This window comes from Bactrocera neohumeralis, chromosome 6, assembly GCF_024586455.1.
Source record: "Bactrocera neohumeralis isolate Rockhampton chromosome 6, APGP_CSIRO_Bneo_wtdbg2-racon-allhic-juicebox.fasta_v2, whole genome shotgun sequence".
In the NCBI taxonomy this organism is placed as follows: Eukaryota; Metazoa; Arthropoda; class Insecta; order Diptera; family Tephritidae; genus Bactrocera; species Bactrocera neohumeralis.
In genome coordinates, this window is record NC_065923.1 from 19,192,538 (window position 1) to 19,217,481 (window position 24,944).

The following is a 24,944-nucleotide window of genomic DNA, read 5'->3' on the forward strand; positions in this document are numbered from 1 at the left end:
TATATTTATATATATATTTTTTTGAAAATTTACAGTATTTAAAACTTAAATTAGGTTTAAAAACGCAATTAATCATTAATATTTTTTTTGTTTTGTGTTTTAAACTAAAACATTTTGGCACTGTAAAGAAAAGTAATTACATAAACTATAATGAAATTAGTTATTCAAAATTTTACATCTCCATAACGGTAAATGTGTATGTGACGCGCTTTAAAGTGGCATTTGCAACGGTTTGGTGGCTCTGTTGAGTGTGTGTAGACATGTTATAAGCGTTAAGAGGCAGCGGTGGCTCGCCAAAATTAAAAAAAAAAAAACAAATTCAGAAAGTAGTTTAGTTGAAGCACAACAATAATAACAGTGGAAAGAATATTATTATAAAAATTAAAAGGATTACATAAAATGCTTTTAAAGACTATCGCAACGAATAATTTCTGCCAAGAACAAAACAATAACACATCTTATGTATGTACATACATATAATTGATAAACTGTTTTGATTTGAAAAATTTTCAAAATTGAAATAAAAAAAATTTTTTCTAGTTCACAAATGCATAAAAATTTCAAATTATAAGGAGTAGGCGGAAGTTTAATTTATCTGATACCAATAAATACGAAATATATAATTTTTTCGATATCGAATATAAAAAAATCCGAAAAAGTGCCCAACTTCTTAGATATTAATTAGCAGCGAGTGAACTTTTTTCAAACTAAAACTTTTTATATGGTATTTTTTAAAATTTAGCTTTTCATATGAAATTTTGAATTTTCAGTTTTTCGATATCGTATAGAAAATAGATACTACATATTTGATTAGTAATCTCATTTAAAATTTTGAAATTGTAGGTTTTTTGTTATCGAATCGAAAAACAGATTTTCGAAAAATATTGCATGTATTCAATTAGAAATCGGATTTTAAATAATTTCGAAATTATAAATTTTTCGATATCGAATAGAAAAACAGATTTTCGAAAAATATTATATATGTACATACATATGTATGTACATATGTATATTCGATTGACAATGGATTTTAATTAATTTCGAAATTATAAATTATTTCGATATCGAATCGAAAAAAATATTTCTGAAAGACACTTGTATTGTATTTAATTAGTAATATGTTTGATTTAAAAAATTTTGAAATTATAAATTTTTTCAATATGAATCGAAAAACATTTTCGAAAATATTATATACTACATTGTATTTAATTATGTATTATATTCGATTTAAAAAAATTTTCGAAATTATAAATTTTTTTCGATATCGAATCGAAAAAACAAAGATTTTCGAAAAAAAAAAATTTCGAAATATTATATATCGAATCGAAAAAAATATTTCAAAAATATATTTTCGACTGGTAATCGGATTTTAAATGATTTCGAAATTTTAAACTTTTTCAATATCGAACAGAAAAAAATATTTCCGAAAATTTTACATATGTATGTACATACATACATGTATACCAAAATATTGAAAATTTAAAAATTTTATAATTTTTTTTTTTAGTTTAATTGAAAAAAATATATTAAAGAAAATTATTTCATTTCAGTCACTGAAGGACTAAAAATACGAATTTTTTGTTATTGTAGTAGCAATTGCTAACTAAAAAAAAATCTCGAATATCAGTAATTGGTTTGTTCGCTTACAACTTTCTGTGTTTCAATCTATTCTTCTTTATTTTCCTCACAACACTATTTAATTATAATAATTGGTATATAGTTTTTTTCGTTCAGCTACATACGACTACATTTGTGTATTTGTTTTTTATTGTTTATCTAACATATATGTACGTATGTATGTATGTATTTGGTTAGTGCTCAGTATTGTTATCCGTTACAAACAGTCTAAAGTTTACTATTCATCGACGTTGTAGGCGAGTACACATTTTCGAGGAATACTTGAGTGTATCGCTTGTAATAGACCATAATTGTTTAGAGAACAGCTTTTGATGATTTTTTTATCGTAATAATCGCATTATTCTATTCATTTCAAATATTTTTTTAAATATATTTTTTCATTTTTATTTTTGGTAAAGTGACAAATTCTGAAAGAGTGTCAAAACTAACTGGCAGAGCTTTTATCCGAATCCTTTTTTGTCAAAATAATATTGTATTTAAAAAATTATATTATGAAATATTTAAAAACTGGTCGAAAACTGGTCGAAGCCGTTAAAAAAAACTGGTCTAATATGATTTTAAGAACTTGTAAAAGGGCATTCTGGTAGTGATGTGCCTAAGTATCACCATATTTGTATTTAAGTAAGATACTCGCAAGAGGTACGTGGTTTTCTGAATGCAATCATTGCCCCACACAGAATCCATAACGACCTGCAGAATAGAAGCTCCCACTCTTTGCGACTTCTCAGAGTATTTTGTTGCACTCAACTATGTTTAGTTCTCTCTCAAGGCTACCAAATTGATCGTGGCGATACAAGAACCATCACCTCAACATACTGCCAGTACCTCATTATCTAAACTACCATATTTAGTGCCTCAGGGGCTTTGAACTTAACCTAAACAAAATATGGCTTTCCTGTGATTTAAAACGTTTAGAAAATGGTTCTTTGCTCAGATAACCTAAACTACCCAAATCGTTGAATATACATACATATGTGTAGATCTAGATCTTGACTTATTGAATTACACGTTTTTGTCCTTTATGGGATTTTTGCTAATGCTGATGAAGTTTCTAATTAACGATCTGCTTTACAAGAGCAAATCGCCGTATAAATATTCGGCTTAAAGTGCTTCGAGGCCGAAGCGTGATCATCTTGAATGGTCGAAAAATTCTTTGGGTCTGACTTATGCCGGACAATCCCAACAGTCATTATTTAATAAAGAACCACATTAAGAGGCTAAGCTTGGTTTGATTGTGTCGAAAAACACTCTAGGAATATATTTCTATATAACATTTTTACTAGGATACTTGGCTTGAGGGTATATTCTTGGACGGGCATAAACTTAGGTTCGTTTTGGTAACTTTGACACGACTGTCTTTGGAACGAGAAATTACCACTAAATATTTAATAAATTCAAACCAAATATTAATGTCTGACTTGAAAACTTATACATTTTTTTTGAGGTTAGGATTTTTAGAAGAAAACACATCTCTGCTAAAAATAGTTATTTGAGGTTAAGCAATTTTTTTTCAAGAAAAATTTGAAAAGTACCTCACAAATTAACTTAAAAAACGCCACTTTACCAAAGGTATTGGAAAAAATTACTGCTAGACTAAGAACAGTGTCTATTCTGGTTCCGTTTCGGCTTTCTAAAATGCGAGTAGTAAATATCTTTTCTTGGTTTCAATTCTTGTTTTTAGTATACAGTTATTAGTAGTATTTAGTTAGTTGAAGTTGTGCGCCATCCCACTGACCATGCGTGCCTTCTGTATTGCCCCCTAAAAAGCCACCGAGCCAAAAGTCACTGCTCCACCCTCAATTGATCTAAGCTCATTTCGACGCGTCAACACAAGCGTCTCGTTTGTTGCATTTCATTTCTTAGCCTATCAATCAAGCCGCTACACCATGCCATAGTCGGTGCACACCGGCGTGGGTTGATTATTCTGTTGTTTCTCCTTGTTCGCCGCAGCGGCGGCCGCCATATTCAGCTCCACCAACGTATCGATGCTGTTGAGGCTGACACCCTGTAGGATTTTCTGCGCCGCCAATGAGGTAAAATTAAAGGACAAATCCGTTAGACTGGGAAAGTTGTAGAGGTCTTCATTGCCGGTCGCTGTGGCGCTGACCGGGCCGTTGGGGTCTTTCGACAAGCTGAAGCGCCGATCGAGCGCCTCCTTCTCGACGGACTTGTCACTCGCGTTGCTGCAGTTATTGTCCTTTAAAGCTAAATTCGGCTCGCTGCCAACAGCAATTATGTTCTTCTGCAATATATGCGCCAGATCGTCATTATTGATGGCTGGATTCGACTGCAGTATATTGCCGGTCTTTTGCAGATTACCCGAAGACTCGTAACGATTGAGATTCTTCAAATCACAATGCGAATTCATCAGTTTCGCGTGCGTTGTGTCCTTCGTGTTCTTTTCGTAGAAGCGTAAATTACCAACCGAACCGGCGATTTCGAAATCTTGCTTGGCTGCTAGTGCTGCCATTGCGAGCGTCTTCTCGCCACTGGGCGAGTTCGGATTCGATTCGTTTTTCAGCACATTGTTTTTGTAGACAATATTGCTGGAGCCGTGTTGCGGCAGTTGTAAGCAGAGCTTACGGCTGTTATTCATGGTGGCGTCGTTGTTGATATTCTTCGTGAATTTCGAGTTGTCGATCACCTCCGTGGAGCTGAGCGTATCCAAATTGTCCGGTGATGTTTCGCTGATAAACGAAATGGAGTCGCAAGTTTCGGAGTTCGCCTCGTTCTCGCTAATCGAATTGTCCTTGTAAATTTGTTGTATAACTGCTGATTGCTGCTGTTGTTGTTGCTGCTGCTGTTGCTGCATTGACTTTGTTTGGCTGTGTGTTTGCGCATGCGTCTGTGCGTAATTTCGTTTCTGTTGCTCCTTTTGCTGCTGCTGACTTCGCATTGGCGCAGTTTCCTGCTTCGAGAGCGTCTTTTTAATGATCTCGCCTTTCTCATTGGTCGTCGTTTCATTATTAATGATATAGACATTCGAATTCTCCATCAGTTTGCCATTCTCCAACGTTATAACGCTACGCGCTGGTGAGTTCTGCACATAAATCTTCGTGCTTGGTATACTACTTTGACTGCCATTTGAGGTGGTCACCTGCAGTGTTATCGAGTTGTTCGAATTCGAATTCGGTATGCCGTTGTAATAGGATTGTCCGCCGGTATTGCTGGTGGTGCGGCCCGACGTCGGCTTTTGTTGATTGGTGATTTCTTCGAGTATGCGCGATGGTGTCGAGGCGCGTTGCCGTTGCGTCTGTTCGGCGGCGCGTGCACGCATTGCCTGATGACGCGGTGTGCCGCGCGGCGAACCATTCAAAACGAGTATCGATCGGGCTGGACTTGGTTGCACCACCGCCGTATTGGTCGAACACTGCGAGTCAAGACTAGAATGACCACTGGTTTTGCTGAATGACACCTTACCGCTATCGATACTTGACGGTCCCGAGGTAAGCATGGACGAGGCTTTGCCCGACTCCAAACTAGACGGACCGCTTTGTACGCTGCGATAGCTCACCTTACCGCTATCCAAATTGCTGGCGTAACCGTTAATTATTATGTTATCTGACTGTCGTTTCGTCGCCGACGCTTTTAGGGTACCGCTAGTACGCGATGGCGACTGTTCGAATATATGCTTGCCGATAACACTCTTTGAGGAAGATTTCTGTGCGTTCGCTGCGACGGCGGCGGCAACCGCGCTTGCTGTTGTTGTATGATTTGGCGCCGAGAGACGTGACAGCGTCGCGGTGGAGTGGTTCGTTTTGGTCGCTGATGTCGCTGACGTCGGTGCAATGGTCATGTTCGTTGTACCGCTCGCTGTAGCCGGTATGGATTGTGTGGAACGTGGCAGTGAACTGCTGCAGTAGACTGGCGAACGTCGGCGTATGGGCGAACAATCGCGCGACGATATAAGGAAGGTCGAATCGCTGGACATGTGTCGTCGATGTCGGCGTGGCAGTGTCAGTGAACGTTGACTCAACTCCGAACCATCGTAGAATGTGGAATTGGAGAGCGTATGCGCCACCGGCATGTCCTAAAGTGGGAGAAAAGTGAAAGAAGAAATATAAGTGTGCGGATCGGCATATAGTAGCTTGAGCTGGTAACTTACGTGATCGGCTGTTTGCGTGCCAACACTATGTAAATGCACCGCACGAGAATTAAACCACTCGGCAGGTGGGAACTGGGCTGAATATGTTTCGATTTGACGTTGTTTGGCGCGTCCACTACGTCGGAAGAGGCGCGATAGCAAAGATCCCTTTTCTAAAAAGTGGGAAAGAAGGAATTTTGAAAAATTTTTTAAATAATATATAAGAAACATATCGACGTCCTCGATCTAGGTCTCAAGTAGTGGGATTCATAACAGTAAATTTCCCGCAATAATTAATTCTTATCGAAGGCCTTAAGTTTTATCCGTGGTCTTCATATTACTAATACTTCTAGGTGTCATTATACGAAGACATTTATGTACCGTTGGAAAGGCAACCGATTCTACGTAACCATAACGGAGTCCAAGACTGTCTACTTGAAAACGTGCCTCAAAAATATATAGAGAATGGTTTCAGTATCAACTGGATTCTAAAAAATTTTAGACGGCCGGTTTCATTGTCAACTTAATGATATCGGTTCTTGCCACTTGATGATATATGGATCTTTCTTTCTTATTAAATTACGTTTCATAGTTCCGGTGATTTCAGGTTAAAGTCCAGCACCAACCAATCTTGAGAGCGGTTCACACCATTACTTAATAATGACTGATAGGTCTAATTTTTTTAAATCCTATAAATTCTTATCCAATGACTATTACAAAATCCTAACTTCGAAACACCTCATACTTGCAACCCAACTTACTTGGTGACGAAGAATCTGTGCTTTGGTACTCCGAGCTGCTACTGTCCGTGGCTAAAGTTTGTGCGTATGTCTTTGAGAGGCTTCGTGTTGACGCGCAACGCTGCAGTCGCTTTGAGGAGCCGAATAAACGCAGACTATGCCGCCTTTCCAGGCTGCGCGGTGTTGGGAATGAGGCGCTACGTCTTTTGGCGGCGCGCGGATAAAGTATTTTGTCATTTGGATTACCTGAAATGTAAATATTGTTCATTGACATTTTCTAAAATTGTTCAGACCATCCTGTTCACTTACCGCCGCAAATGACATCGGCCAAATTGGTTTGTATGCATTGATGCGTTAGATCGCCATCGCGTTCTGTGGAGATTTCACCGTACAATGAGTGAAGCGCCTCCGCATTGGTCATAAGCATTGTGCGCGCCTCCTGAGGTATTTCATCGGTTTCTTCAAAATCTTGATAACCATTGCGCATGGCACGCGGTCTCGAACGGCTGCGGCGACGTCTGATTGAGAGATTGGAGAAATGAAATGTAGTTATTTATTGAACTATTGGATATTACGGATGGTATTTGTAGTGCTAAGTAAAATTTTTACTAATTATGTGTCCGGGTTTTGAATTTGGACCTCTTTATTAATTTGTCGCACAAATTTTCGTTCGAAATTTGTAGTTATTTTTTACGATCTGGAAATCTTTTCTAAGTTGTTGAACTTGTCTAAAAACGATCTCCAATCATCGTAACCTTCTACACTCATCCTTATTTGGAGTTTTATAACTTTGTTTCTGAATAATATGCCAATATTCTTCACTTAAACTCGTAAAATGCCCCACCCAACTTTCGATTCAACGAAAACATAAGGAATTAATACTTTCAACTGAGAATAAAGTGCCCTAAATGATTTATCCTTGGTTCCAATGGCCACAAGCATTAATGTCTAAAAATGATCAGGGGTGGCTCTAAATTATGAGCTGCGAATATAGTGTCCTCTGGTATTAGTAGGTTAGCTTAGTAACAGGTCTATTATTTGGAGGTTAGATCTTTCACTCAAATCTCGCCATCTCAAAATCTACAGTATTTTGCAAGATCTCGAACTGTTATTGTCTCCAACTAATTTTTCATTCAATATTTGCCATGGCCGTACAGGTTCTGAAACCGAGTAATCTATCGATGCGTTCAAATAATTATTTAACGAATGGGATTGTTGGAATCTCTTGATTTTAGTGTTGCTTCTGTATTCTTCAACATTAAACTTATATGGTGTCAGAGCCCTGGGATCTAATGGCAATATACATATATTGTTGTCTATATTGATTATTTATCTTAAGAACTCCTTTTGGATTCTACCATCTGATTTGCAAATGTTCTATCTTTGTTGAATTCAAACCCTTTTTTGGGCGGAGTGTGGGTAGGTAGGTAGAAAAAAGCAGTTTCTCTCCGATTTTCTGGAAAAAACACATTTCTATCGCTTGAGGAAGGTTTAAACCGCTGGTGGCCTATTTTTTCAACTTAGAAGTTGAGGAATCTTTCGAGTTTCCTTTCTGGAGGGTATATTGTGTATGATGAGAAATATTTTATGGCCAGTTAACTCGTTGTATCAGGTTTTAACTTCAGATATGTAAAATCGTTCCTAAATGCAACTCCAAGTAAAGGTTGAACTTGTTGATATATTTCTCATTGACGGACGTTGAGGAATCGTTCGATCTGCTTTTTTGGAAGATGGTGCGAAAGAATAATCTTAATATCTTATGGCCTCTTAACTCGTTTTCTCAGGACTTAATCATAGATTATCATGCCGGATCGTATCTAATGAAAACTGAAACCATTTTCGGAAGTAAAAATAATCTTTTTATAGTCAGTAATATTCTTTTTCTATTCTCCTTGTATCTTTTTGTGTTTCCTGGAGACAATAAATTCAGCTCAAGGAACACGTTGTTTATAAAACCAGTCGATTAATCTACGCTATAATCTATTCTGATCTGCTCTTGGTAACTTATCTCAAATACTTACTCTGGTGTGAAGATGAAGTAACCCTTTGCGGTTTGATATATCTTCTGTTCCTGCATCAATTGTGCCAGCGTATCGTAGATAACTTCGGTGGCTGGCGGTGTCATATGCGGAAATCGTATGCTCAGTTTGATGCGCACATTCTCGATGGTGGCCGAGTGTCCCTCTGCGGTAAGGTCCATAATGACATCGCAGAGCGCCTCAGGCAGTGGGGTAAATTGTCCTTGCACGGTCGGTGTTACGATGCAGTCATCGATGTCACCTGAAAAGGAACCAATAAAGAGGATAAGAGAGGTGATAGGCGCACTCATATGTATATGGAAGTAGAGTAAAATAACGGCATGCAGAGTTTGCAAAGTCAAATGTATGTCACTTGCTTTGACAGTTGCAATGACAATTTTGGCTAATTGCATGAGCACTCTATTTAAAGCATATCAAGCCTTACGAACTTACCCACGTACACAAGCTAGACTTTTATGAGCGTCTAACCGAGAGTTGCGTTTGTGGGTATTTCCATTTAGAGGCACAATTAATTTCGAAATTATATGTTTCGGAAAAAATTATGCAACTGTAGTCGGCTTTTTGTTGCATTCAATCAAATTCGGTGGAAATCATTGTGAGCTTTCAATTAACGCTTTTGGTCGATTGAAGGCTGCTCCATAGTTGTCGTTGGATGCTCTACATTTGGTGTGATTACAGAAGTAATGCGCTTTAATTTTATTTAATTAAGTTTTTTTTGGGTTAGTATGTAATGCGGTAACTGAATTAGTGATTGATTTCTAGTGCGCAGGCGCACACACTTAGTAATATAACGGCAGCTGTGCAGCCGAGTGACCTTGGGCTTAAATTATTAATTTTGTGCGTGATGAGTAAAAAAAGTCGGCAGTTATTGTTGTTGTAAAAAAAAAAACATTTGGGAAATGTAGCAGTGATGTTAGTTGTGGGTCAAATATATTTGCGGGTTCACATCACATACAGAAAGCCGGTTACCTGGTGATTGGAAGAAATGGAAGTTGTTGAAGTTTTGTTTCTCTCGCGCATCTAAGCTTGAGACATAATCAAGGTTAACTCAAAAAAATGATATGACCTCTTTTTCAGCGACCTTGTTTTAGTTAGTATTCAGATTATATTACAGATCGGTCTTTGAACGCACCTCGAAAATGCTTTATAGCAGAATCCAGAGAAGAGGGATTTGCTGTCTCTGAAGTCAAACTTTAAACTGAGTTTAAAAAGGGCTGGCTCGAAAATGTTCCACTATAAACGTAGGTTTGTACTTTAGGACGCCACGGTGATTTGTAGTTGGCTAAAGGATTGAGCCACATAATATATTTTCACGTTAGTCCCGCGTTCCCTAGGCGTTGACCCTACGCTTGAAATCCTAAAAGTGGAGCATCAGATCCCCATATATCGACGAATCGTTTTGTTAAGGCGGTTACTATGAAACCCAGCGCTTTGTTGGCCGAAGATGTGTATACTGAGATATCTCAGTCTGGCAAAAGCCGGACATTAGAGGAGAAAATGACAAGGTGATTTCACCCCGCCTTCCTCCTTACGACTTTGATAATAAGTTTCGCCTCACTGTGTGTCTGAATCTATCGGACAGTGTCCAATCAGAACACCTACAATTGCGCCGTGAATAACTTTGCTAAGAACAGTAGTTCGGATGGTCACTTATGGTTCACTTTGGGTCAGAAGGATCCCGCAGTTCCACAAGTTCTGGTTCTTGCCGACGTCATTAGAGCGGGCCGATTTTAATCTCTATAAAATCGCGTATGCGCGAAATTTTCGAGCCAGTGATTTTTTAAGCAATCTCTAAAAAATTTGAATGGTTGGTTGTATGGGAGCTATGTGATATAGTAATCCGATCAGACCGATTTCGACAAATGACCAATAGAACTTGAAAATACACTTACGTATTAAATTTCATTCGGATATCTCAAAAAACTTACGAACAAATTTTTATAATTCCTAAAAAACTTTCACTTAAAAGAGGCTGTCTCGAAACCGGTTTTAGACTCATAATCTGTTAGGAAAAGTTGTTCAAAATTACCCGTAGAACATTTCGCAAGACTTTTCCTTCTTTTTGTCTCCCTGTAAATCGACCCGCTTTACTGTATATAGTCACAATTATTTCAAAAATCTGTTTACCAGAAAATATTTTGTTAAGCATGTTCACCATGGCATTCAATAAGCTACTCCACCGATTTATCCCATATTGTGGTATCCAGGTTAATGTAATAATAATAAACTCCTCAGATGATGTATACTTGAACTAGTTTCTTCAGCAGAGAGGCTTTTAAAATTCATTTTCTGAAGAGATAGGCATTGGTATGCTCACGAATACCCGAAAGGTTTCTGAGTTACGAATCGATTGAGGTAGAACCTTAAGCTGATGAAACACTAAAAGGTTTCCTTTGAATTTTAACCAAATCTTTTAATACTTTTACTATTCGATATGTAAATAGTTTTCAACTCTAGATATAGGGAAACTACGCAGAAATGTTTCGACAATATTTGGATAATCTATTACGGTTATTTTGTAGGTATAGAACCTACGAACTTGGTAGTAAAAGGACAATAGTTCAGTTCAAGTTCGAAGTGGAGCAAAAAAGAAAGGGAAGGACACTCATTGAATGCTAAGAGAGCTTTTGGGAAGGAAAGATGAGAAAGAGCATGAGAGAGAAACCATATTTTTGCTGGGCACGCTCTAACTAATAAAATATAGATTTTAACCAGACCATACTCTGTGCCCAAAAAATAAACTGCGCGCGTCGAAGGATTTGGAGAATTATTTTTTTTTTTTTTTAGGTTGGTAGTACTGTCAGTCACATTTATGTCAAATTTCATGTCAAAATATTTATTAGTGTTTGAGATACGTGTCGTTTTGTGAGCTGCTAAAAGTGAGTTTTTCGTTTTTTGCGATGTCGAAATTTGTTGAGCAAAGAATTTGCATTAAATTTTGTTTACGGAATCAATTTTCTGCTGCGGATACGTTGAGAATGGTGCAGAAAGCCTTTGGTGATGAGGCTATGTCTAAAAAAAATGTTTACAAGTGGTATAGTGAGTTCCAAGCCGACCGTGAACGTGTCGAAGACGAAGAGCGTCCAGGGCGACCATCAACCTCAACCGACGAAGCTCACGTTCAACAAATCAAAGATTTTGTGTTGAAAAACGTCGATTAATAATTAGATACCCTCCTGATGAAGTTGGCATATCGAAAGGCTCAGCCAATACCATTTTGAAGGATGTTTAGGGCCTCAAGCGCGTCAAATCTCGACTGGTACCGAAAACATTGAATTTTTTGGAAAAAAGGCGTCGCGTTGAAGTGTGTGAAACGATGCTTTCCGACTACCAGGGCGATGACTATAACTGGCGATGAGACTTGGATCTATGCTTACGACCCCGAAACAACCGATCAATCGAGCGAAAATCGTGCCAAAAGAGAGCGGAGACCAAAAAAATCGCGCCAAAGTCGCTCAAAAATCAAGGTCATGTTGACTGTTTTCTTCGATTATCGTGGTGTTGTGCATTATGAATTCCTTCCAACCGGTCAAACAGTCAACAAGGAATATTATTTGAACGTTATGCGTCGTTTGCGTAAAGCTATCCGCCTAAAAAGGCCGGAATTGTGGAAAGACAATTCCTGGTTTTTACACCACGATAATGCACCATCCCATACTGCCCTCGTAATTCGTGATCATTTCGCCAAAAACTCAACCCATATCGTTCCGCAACCACCGTATTCACCTGATCTGGCGCCGTGCGACTTCTGGCTGTTCACCAAGCTCAAAAGACCGCTCCGGGGATACCGTTTTTATACCATAGAGCGAAGACGGAACTGAAGGCCATCCCGGAAAGTAACTACAACCAGTGTTTCGAAGATTGGAAAATCCGTTGGCATAAGTGCATTGCATCGGGAGGGGATTACTTTGAAGGGGATGAAATAGATTTGGAAGAATAAATAAAGAATTTTCAAAATAAATACAATGTCACCTTATTTTTTGGGCACAGTTAGATTCATTCAAATCTCGAAATTCAAAAAATAAAAGTGAAAACAGTAAAAATAAATGCCTTTGATGTTTCTGAATTTTCCGATTTTCCTTTGCGCTTGCATTTTACTCACTTGGTAATTCATGTTCGTGGCATTTTCTGCATATTTAAATACTTTTTCACTTTTCGGTAATAAAATCAACAAAACCAGATAACGGTAGCTGCAACAAAACGGTAAAATCACTTGACTTCCATAAAGTTTTAATAGTGATTTTAGCACTTGCTTGCCGAAGTGCCCGCGCACGCCCCGCTGCCTGCTGGAATTAATGAAAGGGAATGACCAGAGCGCAACGCTGAAGGTTTCAGTATTCATTCAGCTTCATGGCTGTGGCGCCTACAGATTTGCCACGCTTGGAATTCGCTGCTTGGCACCTGTCGATTGCCATTGACTCTAGTGATTGACTTCCGTTAGTAATGAGCCTATTATTAAACTTTTTCCTCGAGTACAGCGGCGCAGCATAATTGCAACTTTGTTGCACACCTCGGCAGTGCACTTTGTTTGTTGCATAGAAATTTTTTCCTATTAATATTATTTATGATACTCAAGTGCTGATTTACTGCTGGCAAGTGAAAATGGGTAAAACCTGCGCGTCTTGTTTGTATGTATTTTTATTATTTTTCAAAAGCGTAGGGACTATAGAAATATTAAATCATAAGAAATAAAAATAAATGATGATAATGAATGGTTTATTTTTGTCGCATTTTATATGGCTCCATGCTACCAACGCACAACTGCGGCATTAGCCTCTACGGCTGTGCAGAAGGCACCTCGTTCGCGCTTTGTGCCACCCATCCAGTCGTGTGGCCGACAAAGGACCTCTACGGTCTCAAGGATCTCAACTGCAGAAGTCTGCCTTCACAACACCCTACAGTGACGTCGCCAAACAACACCAAAATGTCACAACCGCCCATGGGGGATCTAGAGCTGCAACGATCACCAACTACACGCTACGCCCTCACCCCCAGGATCATCTCTAAGCACCCGCTACAAACCCGATTTCTACAATGAATCAGAAGGGTTAAAAAAACTGTGGACGAACCATGCTTCAGGCCACGTAACAAGAAATAGTCGGTTCCCGATTATATTACTTCGAGCTGTTATATATATATCTAATCTTAATCTACAAATATAGATTAAAATTCTTAATGATTTTAAAAGCGATTCACAAAATTTTTCTGTATGATCAAATCTTCTTTTCAAACGTGAAAAATTAGTACGAGCTTTGGTCTGATTGGAAGCGAGTCGGTTTTCTGATATCCTCTTGCGTTCTAGCGCTGGACCTCTGGACGTTCAGTGAGCTCGGCAAGCGCTGTTTAACAACCAGACTGCGACATACACTCCGCCCCAAAGTAACAGTAAGAGGTCCTACGAACTACTTGCACTTAGCAAAGTCAATCTCGCCGAAATTTTAAGTAGCTGAAAACTGTGCAATATAGGTGCGACTAAATTTTTTGACGACTCTCTTTACAAAAGCTATATGAAGAAAGTCGAATCATCTTATCACTTTCTCTTCTATTGTCCGGCTTTTGCCAGACTGAGATTGAAATATCTCGGTAGACACACCTTTGGAGAAAATAGCGAAGTGGCTGGTATGCATTTTAAACAGCTTAACAAATTTATGGCGAGCTCAAAAGGTTTCGCCGTTCTATAAGGTGGTGCATTTGAAGTAGATTTGGGTAACACAAAGAACAAATATCTGTCCTAGTTGGGATCTATCGATTTTTGGATCAACCCTAAATATAAACAAATCTATGTTTAGCCTGGTCCGAAGGAAAGACATTTTCTATTTCGCGAATTTTTCACTTTTCTTTTTTTTGTCGTAAGTATTTGCAATTCAGCAAAACTTTTGTACACATAGTATAACGTTAGTCATGGATTAGTAGTGGGTGGCGTCATTTAGAAATGATGCGAGTAAAAGCTTTAGTTACGGTAATTAACCTAAGCCGATTTGCTCAAGTCACAATTGACCGAATGCTTTGATTTACTTAGACAAAAGCAATTAACGTTGAACAGAAAATGCTTCTGTCTTTTGTTGAAACTGGATATAGGTGCAAACATACATACGGTTATTCGGTGTTTATATGTAGATATTTCAGGACAAAAACGCATATTTTTGAGAACGATGACAAGGTCGTTTAGAAAATCTGACTGGGTTGGTTCAGATTCCGTCGAAGCACAAAGGGAATAGTTTGGTTATAGATTCTAGATTTTATAAATCTCTCTGTCATTTTTGGAAATAACATAATACATATTAGAGAGAACGATAATACATGTACTCCGATAATATATAAAACCATAGTATTTTTGGAAAGACTGCTGGGTTTCAAAATAAGCTTTAGTATATGAGAATTTAACATGACAATTGAAAGGCTCCGGCCTGACCCTTCAATGGCGCTATTAGAATTTAATCCATATGATTTTGAATTAGCTCTAACATTCAAAATTACCAAAAATCCATGAAATGGGTTTCGAATTGCTTCCACGTCCATCGTATTTTCCAGATCTGGCTCTCAGCGACTATTGCCTGTTTTGAGAATTCAAAATAATGTTCCTAGCGAGGTTTCGTTGAATGAAGAGGTGATAGCCGAAGCTGAGATCTTTTTCGAAGCAAAAGACAAAATCGTACGACAAAAATGGTATCGAAAAGTTGGTGGGTCGCTATGATTAGCGTATCACTCTTGAAGGGAACTATATTGACTAAAAAAAAAAAAACCAATTTCGGTAAAAAAAAATGTGTTTTACCATGGTAGGCCGGGGACTTTTCAATTTCCGAGAAATTCATAACTAATTTCATGCAGGGAATTTTTTGCACGCTTCCGCCTGTGAGTTGCCGTCAGAGGAGGGCAAATATCAAATATTCGTTTGTCTGAGAGTATACATATGTATTTACTGTCGCGTGGCAAGCATTATTTTTCCTCGTCATCAAGACGAGCAGTGCAGCCTACAGATTGTGGATTGTATGATCAAAAGGCTTAAGCGTGCCCGGAGTCAACAGTCAACAGCTGGCGGCCGACAGGTGTCAGTTGGAGGCGTTTCTTTAATTACACACACACACTACAGCTTCAAACATATGGGAGTATGTATGCATACAAGTGTGTTGAAAAAATATAAATAAATATTACATAATTATGGTAATCATTATGACAGTGTTTATGTTGAAGGCTTTCATTTTATGAGGAAGTTTATTGCAACATTTTCGCTTACGTGCGGGTAACCGGGATTTAAATGCGTGTATGAGTGGATATTAGAGATTATGTAAAGATGCTAATTTATAGCAGTTAGGGACAGGAGGTCTATATAAATATTAGATATAGAGATATGGTAGATATGTACTCTCATATCTTCATACAGAGGTGGTCTAGTAACGAACTCTAACATATAATTCCCCAGTCTTAGTTTCAAGCTATTGCAAAAGGCTTGCCAGCATTCGTTATTATTTTTTACACTTTAAACGGTGTATATTAAGTTTACCAGAAGTTTGGAATACCCAGAAGGAAGCATCTGAGACCCCATAAAGTAAATTATTAGAGTAAAGTCCATTTAGCTATTCCCGGCCATGGAGCCATTCCCGTATATTTCTCTGTATATATGCGAACTAATCCCACAGCGGGATGGGATAGATACCGAGAATTGAAGAGGGAAGCGAGACGCATCTGCAGACAGAAAAAGAAAGAGGCCGAAATGCGTGAGTATGAAGAGCTTGATAAGCTGGCCGACAGGGGTAATGCTCGAAAATTCTACGAAAAAATGCGGCGGCTTACAGAAGGTTTCAAGACCGGAGCATACTCTTGTAGAACCCCCAAAGGTGATCTAGTGACCGATGCCCAGAGCATACTTAAATTATGGAGGGAACACTTCTCCAGCCTGCTGAATGGCAGAGAATGCACAACGCCAGGAGAAGGCTAACCCGATTCCCCAATCGATGACGATGGAGCAGACGTCCCATTGCCCGACCATGAGGAAGTTCGAATAGCAATTACCCGCCTGAAGAACAACAAAGCGGCGGGGGCCGATGGATTACCGGCCGAGCTATTCAAACACGGCGGCGAAGAACTGATAAGGAGCATGCATCAGCTTCTTTGTAAAATATGGTCGGACGAAAGCATGCCCAACGATTGGAATTTAAGTGTGCTATGCCCAATCCATAAAAAAGGAGACCCCACAATTTGCGCCAACTACCGTGGGATTAGCCTCCTCAACATCGCATATAAGGTTCTATCGAGCGTATTGTGTGAAAGATTAAAGCCCACCGTCAACAAACTGATTGGACCTTATCAGTGTGGCTTTAGACCTGGAAAATCAACAACCGACCAGATATTCACCATGCGCCAAATCTTGGAAAAGACCCGTGAAAGGAGAATCGACACACACCACCTCTTCGTCGATTTCAAAGCTGCTTTCGACAGCATGAAAAGGAACTGCCTCTATGCCGCGATGTCTGAATTTATCCCCGCAAAACTAATACGGCTGTGTAAACTGACGTTGAGCAACACGAAGAGCTCCGTCAGAATCGGGAAGGACCTCTCCGAGCCGTTCGATACCAAACGAGGTTTCAGACAAGGCGATTCCCTATCGTGTGACTTTTTCAACCTTTCTGGAGAAAATAGTTCGAGCTGCAGAACTTAGTAGAGAAGGTACCATCTTTTATAAGAGTGTACAGCTGCTGGCGTATGCTGATGATATTGATATCATCGGCCTTAACACCCGCGCCGTTAGTTCTGCTTTCTCCAGACTAGACAAGGAAGCAAAACAAATGGGTCTGGCAGTGAACGAGGGCAAGACGAAATATCTCCTGTCATCAAACAAACAGTCGTCGCACTCGCGACTTGGCACTCACGTCACTGTTGACAGTCATAACTTTGAAGTTGTAGATAATTTCGTCTATTTAGGAACCAGTATTAACACCACCAACAATGTCAGCCTGGAAATCCAACGCAGGATTGCTCTTGCCAACAGGTGCTACTTCGGACTGAGTAGGCAATTGAAAAGTAAAGTCCTCTCTCGACGAACAAAAGCCAAACTCTATAAGTCGCTCATAATTCCCGTCCTGCTATATGGTGCAGAGGCTTGGACTATGTCAACAACTGATGAGTCGACGTTGCGAGTTTTCGAGAGAAAAGTTCTGCGAAAGATTTATGGTCCTTTGCGCGTTGGCCACGGCGAATATCGCATTCGATGGAACGATGAGCTGTACGAGATATACGACGACATTGACATAGTTCAGCGAATTAAAAGACAGCGGCTACGCTGGCTAGGTCATGTTGTCCGAATGGACGAAAACACTCCAGCTCTGAAAGTATTCGACGCTGTACCCGCCGGGGGAAGCAGAGGAAGAGGAAGACCTCCACTCCGTTGGAAGGACCAAGTGGAGAAGGACCTGGCTACGCTTGGAATATCCAATTGGCGCCACGTAGCGAAAAGGAGAAACGACTGGCGCGCTGTTGTTAACTCGGCTATAATCGCGTAAGCGGTGTCTACGCCAATTAAGAAGAAGAATCCCACAGCTTTTGAGATATCGATCTGAAACTTTGCACACATTCTTTTCTCCCTAAGAAGCTGTTTATTTCCCTAAATCGACGATATCAGTCTACAATAGCATATAGCTGTCATACAAACTGACCTATCCACATCAAGTTCTTGTATGCAATTTTTTTTTTATTTGACGAAATATCTTTACCAAATTTGGTATAGATTATTATACAAAGGAAAGTTACAATTTCTCAACAAATTGTTCAAATTCGACCAATATAGCATATAGCTGTCATACAAACTGACCAATAAATAATAAGATAAAAGTCGCTTATACCCTTTTATGTCATAAGAAATGCACCTGTGAAGGGTATTACCGCGTCGGTGCAGCCGAAGTTAACGTTTTTTCCTCTTTTGAATGGAAACTGCTCAAAAATTTGTGATATTAAAGCAAGCAAAATATTTACTCAAATCAAAAAAAAATTATTATTCTCAAAATTTGTATATATATGCATATGTCCAACTTTATACATTGCTGTGTGAATAGCCATAATTATTGTTCAATAAAATATCAATTGTTTTCATATATTACATATCAATTTTGAGCGCCTGGTGTTATTGTAAATTTTAATTAAAAAATTCTGTAATTTGTAAAAAATACATACATATACCTGTACATACATATCATATATGTAATATATAGTATGTATATACATATGCATACGTTCGATATACTATAAATGTGTAAAATATATGTATATTCATACATACATATTTGTATTACAACAATTATGTGTATGTATATTTGTAAACAATGAACCAGAAATATTGAAGCAAAACAAGAATGAAATTTGTTTTGTTCTTATTTTTTGATTTTAGAATGTCATCAGAAATTAATTTTCATTAATAAATTGTCCATGAATTGTTTGCGAATTCCGACAATTATGGGTTCAAATATGAAAATATTGAACTCAGCTGCTCTGCTGTTACAACCAGTTCAATGTGGCTTTGCATTTATAAAAATAAAAATATTAAAAAAAAAAAATTAAAAAAAAAATAATAAAGAAATTGCTCGCTTTGATAGCGTTATTGTCAAAGTTGAAATTTTTGAACGAAAAACCTTTAAATAAAATTGAAAATTTCTTTCTCCAGAACTTGCTCTTATGAGCTTGCTTATAAATCTGCGAGCCTGTTATTTCGATAGTAAATACATACATACAATTGTAATGTGGTTTACTGTGCGTATGTGTGTGTTTCTTGATTTTTATATATGTATGTATGTAAATGTGAAGATTTATGAAGGAAAGATTAGTAAAATATATCTACATACATACATATGTACATAAATATATAGCTATAAATAATATTCGTATTTTACGAATCATGCGCGCCGGTGTATTAAAAGGATTACCAATTATTGCTGACATTCTCGTGAACAGGATTATTCTATAGACATACATACATACATATATATGTACATATATATTATTTCATACAATATGTATGTATGTATGACGGTACAAATAAAATTGAAATAGAAAAAAAATTAAACTTTTAATCTCTTTCCTACTTTTTCTAATAGAAAAAGTACATAACTTGTCATGTTATTTTTGTTCAGTATTGTTTGGCATTTCATCATGGACAGACTTAAGCCTGAACAACATTTACAGCTCGTTCAACTTTTTTGCGAGAATTCACGTTCTGTAAAGCAGGTGTTTCGGGCGCTTCGCTCAACTTATGGTCAACATAATTGGCCTAGTGAGCCTACTTTTCGCAACACCATCAGCCATCTTGAGGACCAGAATTCATTATTGGATAATATTCGACCGAATAGGCCACGTCCAGCGCGCAGTGAAGAAAATATAGCAAAAGAGTGTACACGAAGATCGTGGAAAGTCGATTCGGCGCTGTTCGCAGCAACTTGGATTGACGTAGTATGGAACGACTTTGCGCATTTTACGTCGAGATTTTAAATGGAAAGAACAAGATCATCAATCCATATTTCTGCAAAAATGATGCCTGTGAGAACGTAACCGTCAATAGCGACGGTTATCGCGCCATAATAACCGACTATTTGATGCCTGAAATGAAGCTCGTGATCTCGACGACATTTGGTTTCAACAAGACGGCGCCACTTCACACACATCGCGTCAATCAATGAATTCATTGAGATGCCATTTCGGTGAGCAGTTAATTTCATATTTTCGGCCAGCCGATTGGTCACCAAGATGATGTGATATCACACCGTTAGACTTTTTCCTGTAGGGATATGTAAAGTCTAAAGTCTAAGCGGACAATTCCGCTTGGATACAGGCCTTGGAGTAAAACATCACCAGTAACCGGTCGAAATGCTCGCAGGAGTCATCGAAAACTGGACTCAACGGATGGACCAAAGAATGTTCTTTCGAATGATAATAGACATTCTCCATTAAATTTGAATTTTCTCTGGTTTTTGTTTAAAAAAGTGGGGAACCTCTGATTCTTCTTTGTATTTTTCAAAAACAGGTCATACTTTTGCTTCCTAGATGCATAGGGAAATAAAATGAACCTGCTTAAATTTCATAAAAAATAATTTAATTTACATGTGCTACAATTGCATTCCCAATTTCTCAAAAAACCAGCCAACAACACTAATTTTCCTACCAACATTTAAAATTAAATAAATAAAATGTTGTTTTAATTTCCCATTTTGTTGTCGTATTTCATGCTTGCAACAATTATTTTCGAATTTAAAATAATTGCTTTATTTTCCAAAGCTAAAATTTGTACGTCACTGCGACTCGTATGCGCCTAACGGTACGTGAAGGATATTTGCCACAGCGCAAGACTTTTCCCGTTCCGAAAAATGCAATTTCCTGAGCGCCTATGATTTCATTGCTGCGAGCAATTGTTGCAATCTCGTGTTGATCCAACACTATTTTCCTGCGTAAATCAGCGAAACGCACCAGCTGTTGGGCCACGCCACCGCGGTGGCATGTTTTCTGCCATAACTGACGGCAACGTGCGCCACAACTGCAGCAAAGTGTTGTGGCGCGTTTCATTTTAATTCCCGTCATTTGACTAAACGTTGCATTGCAACTAAGCATTTGTCTTTGTTGTTGTTTGTTTTTTGTTTTCATTATATTATATTATTGCCATTGGCACTTTTGCTTTTTATAGGCTTTACGCATTCGAATGTTGCATGCGATTTCCTTTCTACAGTTTTCACTTTAGTTTTGCCATGCAGAGCATGGGAGAGGGGGGTGGCGATGTAAAGTGTGGTGGAAAAGAGTTTTTTATTTGTTGTATTTATTTTTATTTATTGCAAATTTAATGCGATAATGAGAGCTTTGAGTAGTTGCGATAATGTTGCATCAAAGAGGCTTACCATGACACCCCAAAGTATACGGCTTGACATGAAGCAAAAAAGTATATAAAACCAAAACCACAAAAGAAGTGGTTGTGGAAAGGTAATAAATATGCGTAAAAATTGTAAAAAAAAATTTGCAGTTTCTTACGCAGCACACAATTGGGACAATTATATTGAAGCATACATATGGGCTCTTTTTAAAGGAAATACATATCTCTAAGACTCTTGCAAATATTTTTTTTTTGGTGAATTTCATTAAATTATCCTTTCCTAGAATACTTCTCCGCGAGTGATACAAATATTACCTCTAAAATCCCTTATTAAACACTTAGCAGCCATCTGTACCTGAGCTCCTAAATGTATACTAAACTAAACCAGGTCATATTACAATATAATACCACTTATGTTGATACAAAATCTCGAAGAATAGAATACGATTTTGTATATTGCTCTCCATTGAGCAGAAGAATATAGCTGCGAGGGGTTTATGGTTAAAAAAATGCTCTTAAAATCCATTAGTTATTGGAAAGGGCTTATAAACTTTCAGGATCCTCCAAACAGATAATTTTAAGTCTCTGACTCCAAGTTTAAAGATAATATTGAGCAAACTAACGAAGTGTTTGGGATTTTACTGATTACTTATACGAGTAGAGATAGGTTTTACAGAGGATGTATTTCCCTCTGCGCATAACGAGATATAGGGCGACATTCACATAGTTAAGTGTCTTAAAAGACAGAGGGTATGCTGACTAGGTCATATTGTCTGGAGGGATGAGAACACTCCAGCTTGAAAGTATTCGATGCAGTACCCGCCGAAGTAAGCTGAGGAGGAGGAAGACCTTCACTCCGTTGGAAAGAACAGATGGAGAAGGATGTGGCTGGATCTGCCTACCAGCGAAAAGAAGAAGGCGAATATAATCGCGAAATCGGAGTCTGCGCCAGTAAAGACGAAGAATAAACATCTTTAAAGATTTGATCTCAATTGAGTTCCTAAGTCCCTCACAAGATCTCTTGGAATGAAAATAACCTGAAGTTGAAAGCTATTAAACATGTTGGTACTTAGCACTTGCCGGATACAGAAAATACGTAAGGAACTAAAAACGATTTGCATACAATGAAATTTCCGAAAGAGCCGTGAGGCTAATCAGCGCGAGATGGAATACATTAACAAGATGCAGGATCGCCAAGATCACGCGATCACGAAAGGACTGCAGGACGGTTGTTGGCCGAATGGCAGGTCACAATTTACTGGCATCAAAAGCGAGCCAGTCGGATGAGCATCATGACAGCCGATTCTACGCACAGGAATTGACCCCGATTTTACACGGCCAAAGGTTATTTTTTCGGTGATTTAACTGTACGTTTGGATCGGTGAGTATTAAAAAGAAGCGTAAATAACGACGATACATGCTGAAAGTGCAGAGAGGTGGTCGTAAGTGAGACGCTGGAACACCTCAAATGCCTCTCTCCAGCTTTATCTCGAAGTCCTCTTAAACATTTAAGCGCTTCTTAGATCGAGGGACCATATGAAGTATCAGAATTAAATATTAAGTCGCTCTTAAAGTTCGCAAAAAGCCATGACGTCCTATATGACGAATACTTCAGCACAAATTAAACTGAACCTACATACATCTGGCATTACTAAGAACCAGTAGGTCTATATATGCCATATCAGCTTGCCAGTATAACCTAACTTAAACTAGAAGTTGCCTTGTTGTTGTTAATATGATACTATAACAACAACTTTGCGTTTTAGAAATGGTATCGGAACAGTGCTTTAGCGGCTAGAGATCTTGCTGCTCCCTTTACATAGATTGCCTTTGAAGCTATAGCTGCTCTGTGAAGACTATTGCTGGGCTAGACGTTAGAAATGGATCTAAATTTACTTTTAGGCGCCTATTGCTTCATAGTTTGTTCATGGTTGCGTTAATCTACGCTTTTTGGCATTTTCAGTTCGCACCATTGCCAAGCGTTGCCATGTTTTACCGGTAATTACAAATGATTGCTGTGCGCACACTCGACGATTGCTTTTTATTATTGCTGAACTTTGCTTATTTGCTGTTGTTGCTTTATTGTTGTTGTTGTTAGTGCAGTTGTTTGCCATTCGACTGTCAGTTGGCGGCTGATTGACAGCGAGCGTTGCTCGAATGCCCATGGCGTTGCCTACTTTTCGCACAGGCCACACGATCCAAAGGCGCCAGTGTATGTACAAGTGCGTGTGTGTGTGTTGGGCATCATGTAAGTTGGCCGGTGTAAATAGCTGCGCGTAATGGCAAACAAAAACCGCTTAAGGCTCTTGACCTTAACCTCCCGCACTCGCTGGCTAATGGGCAAACGTTTCATTGCGCGTCCTGCTGCTTTCAACGCTGTTGCAGCACAAGCGCATGCGTACCATTGCGTTATGGGTCCCCGCTTAATAATTGCGCGCATGTGTGTGTGTGTGTGCGTTGATTTTTTTTCGCTCACTTGCACATTAAGCTGTTGCTTTTGCGCGCTCACGTTTCTGGCGAAGTGGGGAAAATCTGCGAAACTCCCACGATTTCATTTTACTGTCTTCTCGCGGCAGCCGTCGCCATGCCTCGCGCCTTTCTTTCTATTACTTTTCTATGTGTTCGTGTGTGTGTGTGTGTGTTTGGCTTCTTGTGCGAAATTTATGAATTGTAAATTTAAATTTTCTTAACATCGCCAGCTGTTGTTGTTGTTGTGGTTAGTTTGCAGTGAAATCTTTACATCTCTCTGACGCTTTCATTCTCCCACAATTGACTGCAGACGTCGGCACCCCTCCCTTTTAGCATTCAGAAATAATTGCTTGTTTTTCCGCTGACCATTATTAGCTTTTGTAGGAAATATTGCGTTACACGAATGTCTATATACATATATATTTGTCTTTATAGATATATCTTTCTTTGTTTGTTTGTCTACATTTTCGTTTGTTCCCAATAAGAGGCTCTGGCGCCTTATCTCCCACACTTACTGCGCCTAACAAAGCGTGAAAATGTGTTGCACACAACAAATTGCCTCCATAAACCTACATCCATACACAAATATACACACACACTCTCATAATATAAGCACTCAGCAACATGTAGCCAAACACCTAGATATGTTCTCTCAATTACCTGGTTTATTGCTAGCCCTTGGTAGTTATTTTGTTGCTGTTGCTCTGAGGTTTGGAGAAAAAGCGAAAAGCAGGAAATACATACACACGAATGCTGGAAAATTATTTTGTTTGTGGCAAATTGAATAAAAATAGTCTTATTGGTCGCTGCCTCTCAGCTATTTGCTGTTATATGGGTCAACATTTCGCCTATCTGATGCCGAAGCAAAACAATTATTCTATGAGAAAATTTACACCTATTGTGTTTATGGCTGCCGGCAGTGAAAAATAATTGCAGATTGATATTGTGATAACTGTTTTGGTGTTTATAGCCACACGAAAATGATGTTTGTCTGAAGAAAGCAGAGATTTTAATTGCTTGTTCTAACTAACCAAAAAAGTACAGAAAAGTGGTTATGGTAATAAAAATAATGGAAGAAGAAAGTTATGATGCATTTTTAGATTAATTTTTCTAAAGGAAGACAATAACTCATTCAA

At 38.5% G+C, this 24,944-nt stretch overlaps 1 protein-coding gene across 1 annotated transcript in view; it reads right to left on the reverse strand.

Moving 5' to 3' along the window:
- Nucleotides 1-1,808: 1,808 nt before the first annotated feature.
- The window catches only part of LOC126760954 (probable serine/threonine-protein kinase DDB_G0267686), a 133,921-nt gene continuing 110,785 nt past the window's right edge, over nucleotides 1,809-24,944 (reverse strand). Inside the window, exons 3-7 of the mRNA XM_050476780.1 lie at nucleotides 8,484-8,742; nucleotides 6,772-6,980; nucleotides 6,484-6,708; nucleotides 5,744-5,895; nucleotides 1,809-5,668 (exon numbers count right to left, since the gene is read on the reverse strand). Coding sequence (XP_050332737.1) covers nucleotides 3,518-5,668; nucleotides 5,744-5,895; nucleotides 6,484-6,708; nucleotides 6,772-6,980; nucleotides 8,484-8,742 — 2,996 coding nt within the window. The 3' untranslated portion in view covers nucleotides 1,809-3,517. The remainder of the gene's footprint in view (nucleotides 5,669-5,743; nucleotides 5,896-6,483; nucleotides 6,709-6,771; nucleotides 6,981-8,483; nucleotides 8,743-24,944) is intronic.